Here is a 21081-nt window from a genome sequence, read left to right as displayed (position 1 = left end):
CTTTTGGTGGAGAAATCGTTGAATCTCAATGTCCATTAAGATATAAACCTAATCTCTAATTTTAGTAATTTACATTGCTTTATCTTTGATTTTGTAAATTTTTTTAGGGTTTTTCTAGATTTTTAAGATTGTGCTCTTGTGGTGTGTGGCGGTCGGATTTTGGTCGGTATTGGTGGCCGAATTTTAGTAATAAGGTTAAAATCTAAACTTTAATAGCATATATGTATGTATTTTGTGTTTTATTGAATATGTATTGTATGTATATATTTTTGTAATTATAATGTCTCTGTATGTATTAAAATATTGTAATTATATTGTATATTTTTTATGTATTGTATATATTGAATATTTTAAACTGATAGGTTTGTTAAATATTTTGAATTAGAATGAGATAAGAGAGTATTAAAATAAAAGTTTAGAAATTAATTTCTAAAAAATTAGTTTAGAAACAAAGGTTTAGAAATTAATTCTATTTTTTAATATATTTTTATTTTCAATTTTTTTTCATGTGTTTATTGTTTTAGTAGCTAGTAAATAGTTAGTTGCAACTATTTAACTAGTTAATAATATTTATTGTTCTTCATGTATTTTTATTACTAACTAGTTACTTATAAATTATATAACTAGTAATATCTTGAATATTCATTCGTAGTGAAGTAGGTTTTGTAATATATTGTACTGTGGTCGGATGGGTGGAATAATATGCATGTTAGATGAGTTTGAATATCTTAAATATTAATTCGTAGTAAAGTAGGTTCTACGAATACAATACTGCGGTCGGATGAGTGAAAAATTTTTGTATTGCTAAATGTTGTTGAGATTGTTTTATATTGTTTTGGATTATGTTTTGTTGTTATTAATAGCTTTCACTACTATAAATATTAGAATTCGTGAGGGTATTTAAAATGATTTTTTCGGGGACCGCTGCTATTTAAAACCGTCAGGAAAAATTTAGTATTTCCGATGGTTTAAAATCGTAGTAAACAAAATAGGCGACGTTTTTTAATAAAATGCAATTTTTCAATGGACCCTTATACCTGACGGCTTAAAATCGTCGCCTATGCTATAGGGGACGATTTTAAACCGTCGCCCCTATAAGGGTCCATTAAAAATCGTCACCTACTTCTCGCCATATTTCCCACGTGCCCTCCTAATTTTTTTCTATTTCCCACATGCCCACCTATTTCTTCTCACCTATTTCTTTTCTATTTCCCACACCCTAAAACAAAAATCTTAACTCTCCAAAACCCCACACACGCCTCCACACAATCGCCCTCCTCTCTCGCCGTCTTCCTCCCTCTCTTGATCTACTTTTCTTCTCGTCTCTCTCGTCCATCGATGTAACGCCCCAATATTTTGCCTTATTTTACAAAATACTATTTTTGATGCATTAATTAAAAAGGATTCAAAGATGTTTGGAAATACACAGTGGGTTTTACAATGAATATGCAAAAAGGTGAATGATCATTCATATTAAAACAAAATAAGTAGTTGAGTGTATTTTTCTTAAAAAAAAATAAATTTGCAACATCCCACTGAGCTCAGATTACTTTATTATAAAAAAAAAACAAAACCAAGGCTCCACCGGCGTTCTAGACCGTTTGCTCGTCCATAGCCCCTCGCAGTATACATACCAGAACTGACCCAACTTATCAAACTTACATTCAATGTTCCCTGTCTATTGCCTGTAGGGGGAAAGTAAGGGGGTGAGCTAAAAGCCCAGTAAGGAAATGCTTAACATACAATAGCATTTAATACGCTAAACATATCTTAAAATTCACAATAATACGATTCTTTATAACATTAACGTATCCAGTCTTAACAAAATTCTATGCCTTAGCTCATAATTATAATTTAAATAACTCCAGATATGGAAAGCTATATCATATACCATATATTTGTACTAAACGAAACCATTACATATATGTAGGGATCACAACCCTGACATCATACTCATAGCACAATCATAGCAATAACATATAAAAAATTATTTCAATCATATCATGTCTTTATCATAACATTGGCATATCATAGCCATTACTTACATAACCTGGGCCTGGCCTGGCCCTACAATATCCTGGGCCTAATCTGCCCATATAATAACCTGGGCCTATGTAGCCCTACCATTGTTATAGGAGGAAATTACACTCTATACCCTTTTTATATTGTCCTATTTTATTTTTACCTTCTTTTTTAAAATCCATCATTTTTACCTTTTTTTTTAAACATTGTACCAATTTTGCCCCTATCACTTCAAGATACTCTCCATGTGATTCTCTTATGTAAGGGTATTTTGGGTATAATACATATAAAAAGAGGTATGTTTCAAATAAATATAAAATTAGAGGTAAATTTAATTAATTGATGAATAAAAGAGGCATTTTTCAACTTACCCCTTGTTATAGGATAGGGTATCTCTATATTCAACAGTAATATCACTGTATCATACCCCACCATAACAATGTCATACACGAATCAGACAAATGTAGGGTAGGGTATCTCTACATTCAACGGCCTTACCCCGTATCATACCCCACCATGGCCCCTCATTTGTACCTGAGACGTTAGCATACAACATACAACATACAACATACATCACACCACATACATCATACAACATACAACATACAAATCGTACCAACCATAATATATATCGATTCACAAACTCATATTGTGTCCATACCACACATTCTCAGTACTATATACACATTCATAATAATACATCACAAATAATATTTCAATAGACAAATAATTTAAATTATGCAGTTCAACACATAAAAACTACTTAATTTCCTTACCTCAAATCCCGCTGCTTAAGACTTGTTATCTTGTCACTACTACCTATAATAAGACATGGGTCAAGGCCCTAATATTAAAATTCGTACTCTTACAGTACAGCAGAAAGATTACTATTTTTGACCAACAACTATACTAATTCAGTAAAGTTATCTTCACAAAAATTATAGGAAATTCCATTATCTTTCCAATGATATAAAGATCATTAAAAATGGATTAAAACTGAGAGAGCTGTGATTATTTTACTGAAACTATTTCTGAGAAGGAATATGGAGTAACGAATTATACGACTTAGCAAAAATACAAACTTTTTGCATTAAAAGGTTAAGAACTAGAAGATAACATCTTCATGAAAGTTTTAGGAAATTAAATTCCCTTTCCAATGATACCAAAATCTCTAAAATTAGAATTATATTCAAAGAGATATTACAATTTTACCAAAACAGTTTTGGAAGAACAAGATTCAAGAAACGAATTACATGATACAGAAGGAAACTAACTTTTCGACATAGTATAACTCCGAATTAACGAAATGTTTCTTCATGAAACTTATGGAAAATTGAATAAGCTTTGTGACCATATATAGATCATTAAAAATAGACAAGAATTGAGAGAGTTATGGTATTTTAAGTGAAAGTATTTTTTTTCTGGAAATATAAAAAAAAAAAAAAAAAAAAAAAAACGAATTACAACAACAGCAGAAAGATGATAATTTTTGACATAGAAGAATACCGAATTGATGAGTAGTTTCTTCATAAAAATTTTAGATCATCGAATAAGCTTTCTAACGATACAAAAATCTCTGGAAACGGATCAATATTGAGAAAGATATGACTATTTTACTAAGACAATAATTTTCAGAAAAAAATAAAAAAACGAGATTTCATAGTTTAACCTAAAAGTTCACAACAATAAGTGGAAGAACTCTCTTACCTCTTGATGACTCTTCTTAATCAGTGCTAGATCTTGAAATCTCAAATTATTAGAATGGTGATGATGATCTCAATGTTATATTGATGAAATCATGAGTGTTGTTTGGCGAAGAGAACGAAACAAGAAGGAAAATTATAAATCTTTGATAGATAGCGAGATGAATAACTTGTAGGGTATAGGATTTTATGAGTGTTTTCTCTAAGAATTGTGTTCAGGCTGAAAGAAAGAGATTGAGATTGAGTTTTATTTTTCTCAGGGTTAGAGGCTCTGCATATTACGTATCAAGAATGTGATAGATTTAGGTCTTATAATCTAATTAAACCTATAAAAGAAAATAATAAAATAACCCCTATAATCTGATACTAATTTAACTCTAAATAGAATAATTAAATAAAAATCTTATTTGTTAGATATAAGTTTAAAATTTGAATTTTAAAACTTAGGGTTTCTATATTAAACTTAACAGGTCGTCACTTTGTAGCTTAATTTTGACCCCAATAAAGTTAAAATTAAGATCAATCTATTTCTATATAATTGATAGATCTTTGAATTATCTTTCCAACGCCACTGAAATCACCTCAATCCGAGCTCTAGAACTCCAGATATGATCGTTTTAGTAAAACAGTTTTTAATCCTTCGAATTTATCCAAACCTACGAATTTTTAACATTAATTCTATAATAATGTTATTTAATATCACTTATACCATTAATTAAAATCCACTAAATAATTTATAAAACCTTAATAAACTTTCATATTGGGCTTTAATTAAATGATTACCTACCTTGTAAAAATACCATAATATTTTACTTTCGTAGTTAATATAACTTTAACTCTCTCTATAAAATTGGTACAATAATCTAAGCAACAATCTCAACTCACTAACAACACAAATATATAAGATAATTATCCTCACACAATTAATATCCCAAGGAGAGAAAAAAAAAATTAAATACTATTTTAATCTGGATATTACAATCGATCTCCACCCACCCCTCCTACCGTCGGTCTCCCTCTACTCTTCGTCGCATACGTCGGACCACCACTACCTCCTGTCGATGTCCCTCTCATCTCCGTCCCATACGTCGGACCACCACCACCTCCCGTCCATCTCCCTCTCTCTTTCTCTCTCTTCGAGCTCTGTATAAATATATTTATTTATTTATATACTTTTTTATTTATTATATATATTTATTTTGTTATTGTATAAATTTAATGTATTTTAAAGTTAGCTGTTATTGTAACAAAATTAATTAGTTGTTTTATTTTAATTTAGGTAAAATTATAAAACTAATGCAGGAAACAATGGGGGAAAATACAAATTTTTCTGCCATTAATAGCAAAAAAAATACGCATTAATTGAACAAATTTGTGGTGTGCTACTTGTTGATTTTATAGGTTTTTAGGCCTAAAAGAGTGTTTTTCACCAAACTTTCTCATTTTTAAATTTTTTAAGTTTGTAAACCTCATATATCACATCATTAAACTATTGGAAAAGAAAATTTTTCAATTTTTTTTTGTATAAAACTCATTTTTTGTAAGGTTCTAATTTTCTTGGAATTTTTGAAAAGTTTACCGTAAATCGTTAAGTTTCAACATTTTTCTAGTTTTCTTGTTTTAGCATTTTTGTTTGTTATTTTTAAGGTGTTAGAAAATATTTAGAGTCCGGTTGGATGAAACATGTTTTGAAGCTTTTTTGGGAAACCTGCTGCAGGAAATAGTTAACTGGTTCCTGCATACTTGACAACTTGGTTAGCCAGTTCGTAGTAGGTAGCGATCCCCATGTCCTTTTAGTCATTTCAAACTTGCCTTTTTTCCTATAAAACCCTACCTAAACATTTTCTCATTCCAATTCAGATATTCTAACCCTAATTAGAAGCCTTCCACCCTTTTCTCTCAAAATTCCACTCTCTAAACCTAACTTTCCTATTCCCCTTTATCATCATAACCATGGTTGCTTCTTCTTCAAGAGCAAAGAGGCAAAGATCCTAAATGAAACAAAGGGAACAAAGGTCCAAGACAAGGAATGACCTCTTATCCCATGGAAATATGCAAGAAAGTTTAATGAAGACTTCTCACAAAGGAATGTTCTAAATGGTAAGCAATGTGATCTCAAAGCTCTTGAGTATGTCGATTTCAATTCACTTTTTGAACATATGGGATGTGAAATCTTGCTATAAATTCATACTAATATCTATCCTAGGCTAGTTAGAGCTTTTTATACTTGCATTGAAACTCATTGTGATCCATATAGTGTTAAGGGAATCCTCAAAGGGGAATCCAAATAGTGTTAAGGGAATCCTCAATAGGGTAGATAAGCTTAATGATCTTCTAAATAAACCCAAAGATGGCCTCTTGCTTGACCATATACTTCATCTTAAGAATGATGACACCTTCAACTATAGTCTTTTCAACAATAATGTTTGTGTAGGTAAAAACTTTCTTGCAAAACCAAGACGAACTTTCCTTACCCTTCAAGGCTAAATCATCCATGCTTTTTTATCCTCTAACCATATTCCTAGAAAAGGCCCTCAAGATAGAGTGCGTGCACTTGATTAAATAATTCTATATAACATCACTATGAAAGACAACCAAATCAACCTAGGTTACCTTATCCTTAAAACAATCAATAAAGTGTATAAGCCTAACCTAAAAAGAGCCTTACCCTATGGTTATTTTCTTAGTTGCTTGTTCCCACTCTTAGGAATCCCAATTCAAAATGAAACTGGCATTTATGAACTGAAGGATTCTGACAATCTGGGTTAGATAACATTCAAGTCTATGTGCTACATGTTTAATGAAGTTGAAAAGAAGTGGATTTCCACAAAATAAGGTCCACATGCCCATGAGGAAGCAACTTTGGTCTTATGTGAAAGTGAAGAGGAAGACCAAGAAGCCCAAGCTCAAGGCAAGAAGAAAGCCGAAGAAGAAGTTCCTCCAATGCCACAAGCCCCTCACTTCAACATCGAAGAGGCTTTTGCTCGCCTTCACACCTCCATTGCTTCAAATATTAATAAGGTGAACACTCATTTTTCTACTCTTCAAAATGAGATGACCACCATGAGAGGTGACATTTCCACTATGAGGAGTTACATGGAGCATGTACTTGTCGATGCTCAAGAGGAGATGGCACGATGGAGGACATACATGAATCGTTTTGGACCTCCACCAAATTAGCTCTCTTTCATTTGTTTTTAGCATCTTTTCTCATGCTTATTATTTTAGTATGATTGCAAAGGCTTAGTGCCTTTTGACTTTTATGTGTTAGTTTATTATTTTTTTTTTATTATTTTGGATGATATGTATTTGAATTTTTTTATTGTGAATAGTACGCTTTGTTCTATCTTTTTATTTGTCTTTTATTTTGAGAATTCATTTGCCACCCTTTTTAATGAATCAAAAGGGAGAAAAATTCTATAGTGATTATTTTTTTGTTTTTTTGGGCAACAAACTTAATTTTTTGAATATAAGTTTAAAATTGAGTGGGAGCTTATAAAATCATGTAAGGTAAAACTAAAAGGTAAAATTTTTTTTTACCCTTGCACACATTTAGAGGACCTAATCTAATATATTGCTTCAATTTTTTCCTTTTTCTTTTTTAAAATAATTAAATATTTAATATCATCAAAAATGGGGATATTGCTAACTCAAACTTTTAAGTAATATTCTTATTTTGATAATTAATAAATATTTGATTATTATTCGTTACTAATGATTTGTTGATTTTGTAGCACAATTAAAGGTAACATAAAATTTTCTAAGCCAAATTAACTCCAAGGAAAAAATGGTAATTTTACAAAAATTCTTAAAAGTGACCCGAAGTGGATTCCAAGACTCAAGGAACTCAAGACAAGACTATATAAATGTTTATTTACATTTCCTAGTCTTGTATAGTAATTTTCAAGTCTATACAAAAGAAAGGTTTAAGTACAAATTTTAGCCCACTAACTTGTGTGACAACTTTTCTTACCAAATGATATAAAAAAATTCAATTGAATTTTTAAATCACATATCATTTAACTTAGAGAACAAAATTAGAATTTCTAAAATCAAATAATCAAGTAGCGAGTTATCGTTGTTTTAGTACAAAAAAAAAATGAGCTTTTTGCCAATTCTAGGAATATGGTTCAAAAGTTCCTAAACATTTAACCAGTTCTCCCAGAAATTGGTTTACCATTTGGGAAACAGTGAACTAGATCGCCTAGTGGCAATCTCGTTTTTATGTCTAACAGCTATAAATGGCTACATTTACCCCAACACTAGCTATGTAAACTCAACTTTTACTCAAAAATTCAAGTTGGCTGAGCATTTATTTCATACACCTAACATATTCAAGTGAGTTTAATTAATGAGCTCACAAGTCTAAAATCTAACAAACACTTTTCACACACTTTGAGCCAAAATTTGTGTTTAATTCTTTAAAGTGTGCTTGTTATTCACTCTAGGTTTTCCAATGTTTGATCATACTTCTAGAGTGAATTTGTTTTTAATTTTAAACACATTTCTATATTGTGATTGAGGTGAGGTTGGCACCGATATTATAAACAACTCGGTCAGAGTGAGATTGTCACTACAACAATCCAAGAAAGAGGTTGATAGTCCTTTGATGTGCAAAACTATAGTTAGGGGTTGGGAAATACCTTAGTGAAAGATTCACAGTTGTAAGGGTTAGTCAAACCAGTTAACTTGGCTCGATAATGGAACTCGAAGCTAGGTCCATAGCTTCGAAGACCAAGGATGTAAAAATTGAGAGTTTGCAATTTGTTACCCTTAAACTCTTTACTTTACAAGATTAATTATTTGCTATACATTATTGCTTGCATTTATTTGATTAAGAGATTAATTACATAGTTTTGTGCTAAAAGATTTAATTTACCGAAACAAGTTTAAATTTTTAATTCACCCCCTCTTAGAAACATATCTTGGGTTAACACAATGGACCCAATTAAGGTTGTAAAAGATTGGAACAAACTTAGCGGGGGCCCTAAGTGAGACACTTATGGCTTACCTCAAGAGAAATCAAGACATCTTTATTTGGTCACATGAGAAAATGAATGGGATCGACCCCAAGGTTATCTGTCATGCCCTCAACATCGAGAAAGAAAACGTCAAGCCTGTACAACAGAAATGCAAGCTTTTTGACAAAGAGCATTCATAAGCTCTCAAGGAAGATGTTGAAATGTTGCATGAAAACAACTTCATTAGAGAAGATTTTTACCCGATCTGGATATCCAACCCTTTTCTAGTGCCCAAATCAAATGGAAATTAGTGGACATGCATCGACTTCACTGACCATAGTAAAGCTATCCGTAAGGATTGTTCTCAGCTTCCCTGAATTGATCAACTGGTGGACAAAACAGTCGACTTTGAACTCCTCACATTCATGCATTCTTAATCTGGCTACAACCAAATCAACATGTGTGCACTTGACGAAGAGCACCCTAGCTTACGAAAAAAAACATCTGCCTCAATTTCTATAAAGTGATGCCCTTCGGACTCAAAAATGTTTTTGCTACATATCAAATACTAGTGAACCGTATGTTCCATGACCTAATCGGGAACAATGTGGAAGTCTATGTCGATGACATGTTGGTTAATTTGAAGAAATTTTAAAATCAAATTTATTATTTTGATTAATTCTTCAACAAGCTTATCAGATGAAGCTTAATCCCCTAAAATGTGCTTTCAGCGTCAATCAACAAAGTTTCTCGGGTTCATAGTCAATTCAAGAAAAATTGAGGCAAATCCAAAATAGATCAAGGCATTGTAAGACATGAAGTCACCGTTGCGAGTAAAAGATGTGCAAAGCCTCACTGGACGAATCGATGCACTAAGTCAATTTTCCTCCAAGTCCACTAACAAGTGTGTTCCCTTCTTCAATCTACTAAGAGGAAGTAACAAAATATTTGAATGGACTAATGATTGCAAGTAAGCCTTCCCAGCTCTAAAAATCATCTGTCCAAACCACCAATCTTGTCAAATCCAGTAGATAGCAAAAAATTATTCATCTACTTGGGTATCACTGAGCATGCAACCAGTGTTGTTCTGGTGCATGAAGATGAAGGGACACAACATCCAGTGTATTGTGTTAGTAAGAAACTCATCATGGCCAAGTCTATGCAACCCCCCATTGAGAAGTTGGCTTACTGTCTAGTATTGGCCTCTAGGAAGATAAGGAAATACTTTCAAGCCCATCCAATCAGAGTGTTGACTGACCAACCACTCAGGCAAGTTCTGATGAAGCCAGAAGCATCATGACGTCTACACAAATTGGAAGTAGAGCTCGGTCAATTTGAAATCTCTTATTAGCCTCGCACAGTAATCAAAGGCCAAACATTAGTTGATTTCATTTTTGAATGCATTCGCCTTGAAGAACACGACCCCATGGTCTATGAAGACCAGAACCACATGCTTGAGACTGCAGCGGGTTCTAGACCTACTTGGAAGCTCTATGTAGATGGGTCCTCCAATGAGCATGGCTCAGGACTGGGTCTCATCCAAGTAATTCTTGAAGGATTTCTTGCTCACTGTGCGTTTCATTTTGGATTTACTGCTACAAATATAGAAGCAAAGTATAAGGAACTCCTACAGGGACATAGACTAGCACTAGCCATCAAAGATGAATCACTAGAGATATATAGTGATTCTCAATTTGTTGCCAATCAAATCCTTAGAGAATACCAAGCTTGAGCGCTGAAGATGATAGCGTACTTGAGAAAAGCTAAAGATCTATTAGCCTAGCTGAACCACTACTCCATCCAACAAGTATGCACGCCAGCAGAATGCAAATGTAGATTCCTTAGCTACGCTAGCTAGTACAACGGACTCTGACGCTTTAAGTGTAGTTCCTGTTGAATATCTCTCTCATCCAAGCATCACTGAAGACTCAAAATCTATTCTCAATCAACAATAGTCCATCAGGGATGACCTCGATTGCCCAATACTAAGAACAAGGTATTCTCCCAACAAACCGAAATGAAGCTAAGAAACTGTTAATAAAAGTACATCGCTTTATCATCATGGATTGACAAATGTCTAGAAAAAGCTACTCAATGCCCCTTCTAATGTGTGTCGCGAAAGAAGAAGCATTACTACTCATGCTCGAGGTACATGAGGGTTTTTGTGGCTACCACACTGAGGGGTAAAGCCTCTCAAAAAAGATATTAAGGCAAGGATACTTTTGACCAACAATGATCGAATATTCAATGGATTGTGTCACCTGTCCATTTTCTGTCAGAGGAATCGATCATCTCATAGGCTCCTTGCCTAAAGAAAAAAGGCGGTGTCCAATATGCGATAGTGGTCATAGATTACTTCACCAAATGGACTGAAGCAGAGCCTTTGGCTACCTTAATATTAAAGAAAGTCCTTGACTTGGTAGTGAAGAATAACATCTGTTGCTATGGACTTTCACAAAAGATACTGTCAAACAACAACACACAGTTCGATAACAAACTCATTTTCGACCGCCTGTTATTGAGTTGTGCATTTTCTTGTGATTTTTGATGTTATGTTTAAGAAAAGTGATATCCCTTCTGAACTCTATGCAATTATTTTGAGCAATTAAGTTCTTGTCTAATGTAGGTGAATTTTATTTAAATAAATAAATTTAAAGTTAAATTATAAAATTTATTTTTATTTAAAAATATAAATAGGAAAATTTCAGTTAGAATTACATAAATTTATGTTTATTTTTTTACTAAAGTATCAATACTTCATGTATAAAGAGGCTGAAATATTTTTTATTTGAGAGTGAACCTGTCAAAACATAAATATTCATAGATGCTGTAATATATATATATATATATGGTTATAATTAGTAAAAATTTAACATAAAGATTTGGTACTAAAATGCAAAAAAAAATATACTTTTCCAAATTAAAAATAAAAATTCTGCTAAATAATGTTAAAGAAAAGAAGCCTAAATTTTGATAGTGTAACTTCAAATTTCCCTCATTTAATTGTGAGTGAAGTGGAGACCTAGTAGAAACAAATTAAACTAAGAAATATTATCCATAAGTTCAAATTTGCAAAATAAAAGGCCAACAACTTTTAGAAGATATATAAATCAATTTACATGATCATGTTCTCCCCACATCCCTATTCCTGGAGCTAACTAATTGGACAACTGGTTATAAAGGCTCTAGAGTACTAACAAATATATCATACATAAGTATATGTATTAATTATCTCATTGTAATAAATTAACAAATGGGGTACAGCTAAGTTTTCTCCACTAACATAATATGGGAAAAGAATATTAGACTGAATTCGATACAGGAAAACTAAATATTGTAGTTTGGAGTGTTTGGGGGCCCCAAGTCTCAACGTGTTATGCCCATTCATTTCAAAGAAATGGCTCCACGTGAATTAGTCATGGAAACATGTCAGGTGGCCTAGTGTAGTGGACTTACACATCAACTTGTTTAGCGAAATATATAAATTTACAAAATACAACGTAACCAAAATCATCACAATTAATAAGTAGTGAGAACGGTTATCCAAAAACTAAAATTAATAACTAATTATGAACGAGAATTGTTAGCCATAATGGAGCGGAGAATCTCCGTAGGAGAGTCCTTTAATTTGCGCTGGACCTTACGACGAAGCTAGTTATATTATATGAGGTGGGGAATTGTCTCACCGCTCGTTTGGTAAGCGGTATTGTAATGTATTGTGTTGCATTGTGTTGTATTGTACTATATAGGACTCGTTTGGAACGCCGTATTAGGTCGTATTGTATTGTATTGTATTATATTGAATTGTATTTTATGCAATATTTTTATGTAAAACTATATGTGGTATTAACTTTTATGGACACCTAAATATATAATATTTTAGTATAAATTAAAATTTAACATAGTATTATATAAAAATATTGTATATAATCCAATTTAATATAATACAATACAATACAATACGATACGATGTTTGGTATTGACTTGTATTAATTGATTTTGTAAAGTTATATAATACACTCGATCCCAACACCACTACGGGTCCGAGTCCCGAGTACCAGGTTTGGGTCCGAGTCCGGGGTCCGAGTCCAGGTCCGGGTCCAGGGTTCGGGGTCCGGGCCGGGGTCCTGGGTCCGGATCTTGGTCTAGGTCCGGGTCCAGGTTCAGGTCCGGGGTCCGGGCCGAAGTTCGAGTTGGAGTCCCGGGTCCGAGTTCGGGTCCGGGGTCCCGGGTCTGGGATCCGGGTCCAGGTCCGGGGTCCCGTGTCTGGGGTCCGGGTCCAAGTCTGGGTCCGGGTCCGAGTCCGGGTTCGGGTCTGCGGTTCGGGGTCCTGGTCCGGGTCTAGGGTTTGGGGTACGGGTCCGGGGTCTGAGTTCGGGTTTGGATCCGAGTCCCGGGTCAGGGTCCGGGTCGGGGTCCGGGGTCCAGGTCCGGGTCGGAGTCCAGGTCCGTGGTTGAGGTTAGGTCCAGGTTCCCAGTTTCGGGTCCGGGTTCGGGTCTGGGTTCCCAGTTCCGGGTCCGGGTCCGGGTTCGGGTTCGGGGTCCGGGCTCTGGGTTTGGGTTCGAGTCCAGGTCCGGGTCCGGGTCCGGGTTCGTGTCCGGGGTCCGAGTTCGGGGTCTCGGTCTGGGGTTCAGGTCCGGGTCCGGGTCTGAGGTCCAGAATTCGAGTTCGGGTCCGTGTTCGGGTCCAGGTCCGGGCCAGGGTCCCGAGTCCAGGGTCCAGGTTCGGGTCTGGGTCTGAGTCCGGGTCTGGGTCTGGGGTTGGGGTCCGGGATCCGGGGTCTAGGTCGAGGTCCGGGTCCGGGCCTAGGTCCTAAGTCCGGTGTTCGGGAACGGGTTCCGTTCGGAGATTGGTGTTGACCCCAAATTCTTTGTAAATATTATAATACAAGCTAATATACATTGTATTACAAAATTTGGTCGTAATAATTAATACAATACATTGCTTAATCCAAACATAGTGTTATTTATTATTTAATACAATACGACCCTTATACGGCATATCAAACGAGCCCTCGTTTGGTACAACATATTGTAATGTATTGTATTGTATTGTATTTTGTTGGATTGTGTTGTATTGTATTGTATTAGTATATTTAATACAATACAATGTTTGGTATTGACTTGTATTAATTGATTTTATAAAGTTATATAATACACTCGATCCCAACACCAACTACGGGTCCGGGTCCCGGCTACCAGGTTCGGGTCCGAGTTCGGGTTTGGGTCCGGGGTCTAGGGTCCGGGTTTGGGTTCGGATCTCGGTCCGGGTCCGGGTCTGGGTTTGGGGTCCAAGTCTAGGTCTGGGTTCGGGGTTCGGGGTCCGGGTCGGGGTCCCGTGTCTGGGTCTAGGTTTGGGTTTGGGTTTGGGTTCGGGTCCACGGTCCAGGTCCGGGTTTGGGGTCTGGGTCCGGGTCTGGGGTCCGGGTCCGGGTCCAGGTCCAGGGTTCGGGTCGGAGTTCGAGTCGGAGTCCCGGGTCCGAGTTCGCGTCTGGGGTCCCGGGTTTGGGGTCCAGGTTGCATTATACTTCGCTAGCTAGTCCATCCCCAATATAACATCAAAGTCCTCTATGTTCAATTTAATCAGATCAACCAAAAATTCTCTTCCCTCCACATACACTAGAAGGGACCTAACCCACCTACTAGAAATAGTCGATTCTCTAGTAGGCAGTAAAGTACCAAAACCACTTAGTAAAACATCACTAGGTTTGTGTAGATTTCCAATCACTTTACTCGACAAATAAGAATGCGTTGCCCCAGAATCAATTAAAATAGTCAACAAGGTACTATCAATAGAAAGTTGACCTGTCACGGTAGAAGGACCAACATTGGCCTCTGGCTGAGTTAAAGTAAACACCCGAGCAAGAACTGGAGTATCATCTTTCTTCTGTTTTGGTTGTTGTAACTGTTGGGAATTTCTTCTCAGATGGCCCACCACTCCACACTGGAAGTAGGCTCTAGCTTGACATTCTCTCTGATGGCGTCTCTTGCACCTCGGGCACTTTGGATAGGTTTGCCAATTTTTGTTTCCACTGCATCGGAAACCTTGATTACATTGGAATCTCTTATTAGGACCCATAGCTGCTGGGTCGTTAGGCCTTTTCCTGCAATCACTAGGGTCAGTACCCTTACCAAAACTGACACTTGGCGATTATTTCCACGAATCTCTTCTCATACTGTTTCTCTTTTAGATTTGGTCCTTCACACCCTCAGCAGCAAGGGCTAGCTCAACCACCTGAGCATAGGTTCGAACAAACCCTAGTTGTTTGGCAACTACACTCACATCTAACACGATATGTTCTTCCAATCCTCGAATGAATTTGGCTTTTTTAGCAGCCTCAATGGCCACTTCATCAGAGGCAATTTTTCCAATCACTTAAACTTGGTAGCATATTCAGTCATCGTCATATTACCCTGAGTTAACCGTATGAATTCTACCGCCTTAGTAGCTCGAATAGATTTGTTGTAGTACTTTTCATACAATAATGTTCAGAAGGCATCCTAGGTCATGTTACTCATTTCATGACCCTGAGATACAATTTTCCACCAAATGCGGGTATCCTCACGCAACATGTAGATGGCACATCTAACCCAATCATTACTCTAAACCCACATGAAGTCAAAAATGGATTATACTTCCTGAACTGCTCGTACAACGGATCCAAATGATTTTCCACATCATGTGGCACTACTAGAGGTGTCGGAGGGTTAGGATTGGGATTAGGAGAAGGCCGAGCTTGTTGCTCCCTCTGCTCTCAAATCTTCTTACCTTGCTGCCAAATGGTCTCTTGCATCATGACATACATCTCTTCCCAATTTTGAGGTATTGGAGGGTTCGCACCCTCACCGCCAGCCCCAAGCCCAGAGAGCTCGCGATTGACCCTATTAGATTACCTTGGGTGCATATTCTAATACACCTGCGACCATAACTTTCCATGATTAGAATCTCCCAAACCAAAATTAATGCTAATAAGCATTACCGCACATGCATAAACATATTTTACAATCTTTATCAAATCCTATCATGCTTATCTAACAGCTTGCACATTCAAATAAGCAGGTAATTCAAGAGATTAAAAAATAATATTATAATCAACTAATAATTAACACTTACTATACCATGAGTCGAACGAGTCTTTGCAGCCAATGTACATATGAAGCCAGTCTTCAGGATGTTTAAACCTTGGTTGCTTAGATACCATGTTGTAAAGCCCTGATTTGTAGGGACGCCACATGTGTGCTTTTATTAATTAGTTTATAATAATAAACTAACAGTTTTAAAAAAATGTAGTTTAATTAAAACTTTTGATATAATAACTTAATTTCATAACTAATCTTTCTTTACAAAATGTCACTGGTTTTAGGGATCCCCTTTTGTTTACAAACATCCAAAATGTGTGGCAAAACATCTGTTACAAAACAAAGCTACATTTTCAAAATATAACCAAAAGATGGATCCCGTCCATAGAGAGCCAAGACATGGCGGCTGATATGTACATCGCCGGGAGATCTCTGACTCATGATATGCACCACAAAGTATATGTGAGTCACAAAGACTCAATAAGAAAAGCAAGTAAAATACAAATATTGCATAACGCCAGAAATTATAACAATGCATAACCAATAATTTCATCATCCAATATAAACATTTATTCGATATGTAAACAAACATTACATGAACAATTATTTATCTCATAAGACAACATGACTTTGATGCTTCATCAAGCATCCTTACCGCTCGTTACCAACGAACTCCATATGTCACTACCGTTGCCCAATGAAGCAATCGATAAGTAAAAAACCTATTCGTGATTTTAAGTGAGTAATTACTCATTCTAAGTAACTGTAATTACGGTATCTTTACCTCAATCATCATCGAGTCATTAACGATTATAACTGTATCTTATTAGACATGCTACGTAGTGCAATTGACTTTTCTTACCTCAATCCAATAATCAGGTGTGTGAGCCGACCTGAGTGGAACAATGCTCGATGATCCCGGGTCCTATATCATGACCATGAAACTTGATAAACAACTTGATCAAATCCTGGAATAAACCCTAATTCCAAAACCAGATAAACCTTAATCTCCACTAACTTAGAAAATAGCTTAAACATCACTAAAATACCCTAAACTAAGTTCTAGAAAACACCCTAAGAAAAACCATTTTTGAGAAAAAAACCTAGAGTTACCCTTGCTAGCCAACTAGTTGACTGGTTCACTAGTGACCTATAAAACCAATCGTTCGATTCCTGCAAAAATAAGAAATTCTAGTTTTTCACATCGAGTCCACACCAAGCCTCTTCAAACCCGTTCAAACCTTCCAGAATAGTTCCACAACATTAAAACAACGTAATCAAACAATAAAAACTCAATAATTCCTCAAAAACACAAATTCACCATTAAAGAGTGAAAATTGAGTTCTTAAACTAAATTCTCCAAATTCAGATCTTAACATCCAAGAAATCATCCGAAAACACTTACACAACACTGAATTAAAACCTAGAATTAATCAAACTTGAACTCCACCAACACCACAGACCGGAATCGACACAAAATCCCCAACAAAACTAACCTGGAACCTTAGAAATAGAAAGAGAAAGGATGAAAAGCTTACCTTATGGCTTGAACAACCCTAAGCCTTGCTAATTCAGCTGAGAATCGGTAGATTTGATGAAGAAATTTCCCCTATTCTGCTGGTTTCTAGGACTGTCGAAATAATGGGAAGAGAAACAGGGTTTTACTTTGATTTTTGATTTATTCCTTAATTTTCAAATTTAGTTTTTTATAACTCACTAAGACAAAAGTTGATTTCAGCCTTGTAAACTCTACGTTTTTGCAAATAAAAACAAAAGCTAGATTCTTAACAACTGACTATTGTACCTTTCTTAAAGTACTTAAGTTATTTAATGACCTAGGAGTAATTTGGCCATTTTCTAACTATCCCGAATTAACCGCCATCCAAACAAATTTTAACTAATCTGGTATAAAACGTCCAATACAACTCATCTTTTATTATCGTGATATTTTTGATCACTCCGTCGAGTTTCCACGGTCCCTGAATCCAAAAATATTTTAGTTAAAGAATGGTACCCACATAATTCGATAAAATCTCCATAGTAAATAAATTACACTTTATTTATTCATTTACTCAATATTTCATTAATTAACATAAGTAAGATTATAATCCTACTCTAATGTCCATATAATCACATAATAAATAAAATGGTCTAATTAAATATTATTATATTTTCTGGGATATTACATTTCCACAGTAGGATAAAGTCTATCTTCGCAAGATCAATAGTGATACCATCTTGTGAAATTACATGGCCCAAAAATTTAAATTCAGTCATCTAGAAGTCACACTTCTCTTTCTTATAGCATATGATCGATGATCCCTCAAGGTCTGTAATACTATTGCCAAGTGTTTGACATGATCCTCACGTGTCTTAAATACACCAATATATCATCAATGAATACCGCCACATACTTATCCAAGAACAGTCTAAAGACTCTATTCATAAGATCCATAAATGACATCACCAAAAATACAAAATGTCCATAACATGTCTTGAAAGTAGTCTTAGGGATATCTTCTTTCTTAATGCTCAATTGATGATAGTCTAACCTCAAGTCAATCTTTGAAAAGAACTTTGATCCACCGAGTTGGTCAAATAATTCACCAATCCTCGACAGAGCATACTTATTTTTTTTTTATTGTCATCTGATTCAACTGTCTATAATCGACACAAAATCGCAAAGTTCCATCAACTTTCTTGGCAAACAAGACTGGAGCTCCCCATGGGGAAGTACTATGTCTAATGTAACCCTTATCCATCAACTCCCCTAATTATTTTTTTAATTTAGCCAACTTTGCTAGTGCCATGCAATATGGGGCAACAGAAATTGGTTGAGCTCAAGGCATCAAATTAATACAAAACATGATCTCTCTGTCAAGTGGTAACACTAATAAATCCTTTGGAAACACATTTAAAAAACCACTAACCATTGATATCCAAGGGAACCGGTGTACATCCCTAGACCCATTTTTGTCACAAACAGATTCCCACAACACTCTAAGTTTATCTTCCCACTTAAGCATGCCCTTAAGATGGAATTTTGTCTCACTACACTCATGTTGGCTTGATAAACAATGAAATCACCACTAGACATCAAAAGAGTCTTTCTTTTGCATGAACAATCTAAAATAGCTTGGTATTTAGACAAGAAATCCATACCAAAATCACATCAAATTGCCCCATAGGCAACACTAATAAGTTTCCAGACAACTTGTGTCTCTCGAACATAATACAAACTGACCTACAAATGGTGGATACTTCACCGTGTCCTCCCATATGTACACTTAAATGCAACACAGGGCTAAAATTTTCCCAACACAAACCCATCACACTAGCAAACATCAATGATATAAAAGAATACAATGCACCAGTATCAAACAACACATGAGCCAAGATTGTGAGATAAGAACCATATCATCAACAACTCCCTAGTCTACACTGCTCTGTATATCATCAACCTCAAGAGCATAGGCTTAGGCAGATGACTATTTTTTTTTTCCTTTCCTTGACTAGGAGGGCTTGTACCTGCACCAGACCCTCTACGTTGATTGTACCCTCTTTGACTCTCACTAGGATCAGGAGTTTGGAAACCTTGTGAGTACTCTATGTTGACACCTGAACCGTGTGGCTTGAATTGATGTTGATACTAAAACTGTTGGCCTGATTGAGGTGTAAAATTTTAAGAGGAAGACTGAGATTGGTTAGTCCTGGGCTGTCCATGAAAAGGAGAAGACTCTACATAGCTCCTTATGGGTCCTCCATGAGATGCTTAAAATATTTTTTGTCATTTTGGTCAATCTTTCTTCTTATGACCTAGTTGACCACAACTGAAACAGCCATATGGTCCACTATGGGTATTTCCAAAAGAACCAATACTAGTGGTAACCCCATTGATTTGTTTTCCCTGGGACCATTGACTTTGATTCTTCTTAGTTATCTTTCGATCATTTACTTTTCCTCTGCTTGTATTCTTCCTCTCGTTTCCTTCTACATGAGCCTCAATTTGGAAAGATGTGTCACACACCCATTTAGGTTATTAAAGGTCAAAGGGGCTATTGGACCATGTATCCCAGGCCTCAAATGACCCATGAACTGTTCAATCACCAAGGGTTGGTCAACAATACTAGCATATGTATAAGAGGATAACTCTACAAACTTCATGTAAAACTCATTCAAAATCATATCCCATTGTCTTAAAGAATCAAAAACTCTAATCAGAGTCCTCTTGTGAGATGAACTAAAATACTACTCCTTGAAAACTATCTCAAAATGTCACCAAGTCATAACATCAGTTTACATTACCCTGGACAAGGTCTCCCACCAATCTACAGCACCACCTTATAACTTGGACACAAAAAAAGTAACTTAGTATTCTTGACATGTTCCTATTGTGTTGAAGTTTTTCTATATATGCCTCAACAACCTTTCAGCTACAATGGGATCTTGTTCACCCTCGAACTTAGGCACTTGATTCCAATGAAAGATCTAAAAAATGATAACTCTATCGAGCGACAAGGTCCATCTATTGAGCGGGAACCACTCTTAAGGCTTCGAGAAGAGCTTTTATAGGGAATTCTGCTTGTGCAGGTTGGATATTAGCTTGAGTGAGGTCTTCTCAAACAATTCTCTTTGTCTTCCTTCCTCTTAGAGGCATTTTCTTAGGTTTGAGAACCAAAATTTAATTAGTTAGTGATGATTGGATGTTACTAAGATAAATATGCCTTATATATAAATATCAAGATACTTATTACTATTATGATTTAAAATAAATCTAAACCATTTGGTGACACATTCCGAGGTAATTATACCCGGTGCACTAATACCATTTTTCTATCACAATCCGAGTCGTAGGCCGTGATAGATATATAAAATCCATAACTTGGATTGTCAAAAGTCATACTTTGACGCTTGTATGAAGATAATTCATATTATGATCCTTTAATTTATATTACAAAATACTTATTTAAAAATAATTGAATAGCTCTTATATTTGTAAAGAAAATATTAATAACTAAATTAAGACCACTCAACAATATAAACGAACAATAATATTCTGACAATTATGTTGTCACCGCATAGATAAATTTAATAAGTTAATAAAACATCAAAATAATATCGAGCATCCATCACTCCTCATTTCTAAATAGTACATAGCTAATTTATTAAGTCATCTAAACCATCCATTCAAGCTTAAATACAAAATCAGTTTTCAATAGAAACTTTGATAAATAGAATAAGACTAAACTAATAACAACTTTCTTCCTCAACGGTACCATCCTAATCTACTAGCATCAAATTGAGTTCCTGGAATG

At 35.4% G+C, this 21081-nt stretch overlaps 1 protein-coding gene across 1 annotated transcript; it reads right to left on the bottom strand.

The window, feature by feature from the left end:
• Positions 1 to 14222: 14222 nt before the first annotated feature.
• Positions 14223 to 14765, bottom strand: LOC115715976 (uncharacterized). Its single transcript, XM_030644659.1, has one exon. The coding sequence runs from the start codon at positions 14763 to 14765 to the stop codon at positions 14223 to 14225; it is 543 nt and encodes a 180-aa protein (XP_030500519.1).
• Between the last annotated feature and the right edge of the window lie 6316 nt (positions 14766 to 21081).

The sequence above is a fragment of the Cannabis sativa genome, chromosome X (assembly GCF_029168945.1).
Source record: "Cannabis sativa cultivar Pink pepper isolate KNU-18-1 chromosome X, ASM2916894v1, whole genome shotgun sequence".
NCBI lineage: Eukaryota > Viridiplantae > Streptophyta > Magnoliopsida > Rosales > Cannabaceae > Cannabis > Cannabis sativa.
The sequence above is the reverse complement of the archived record's forward strand: the minus strand, read 5'-3'. Positions and strand labels throughout refer to the sequence as shown.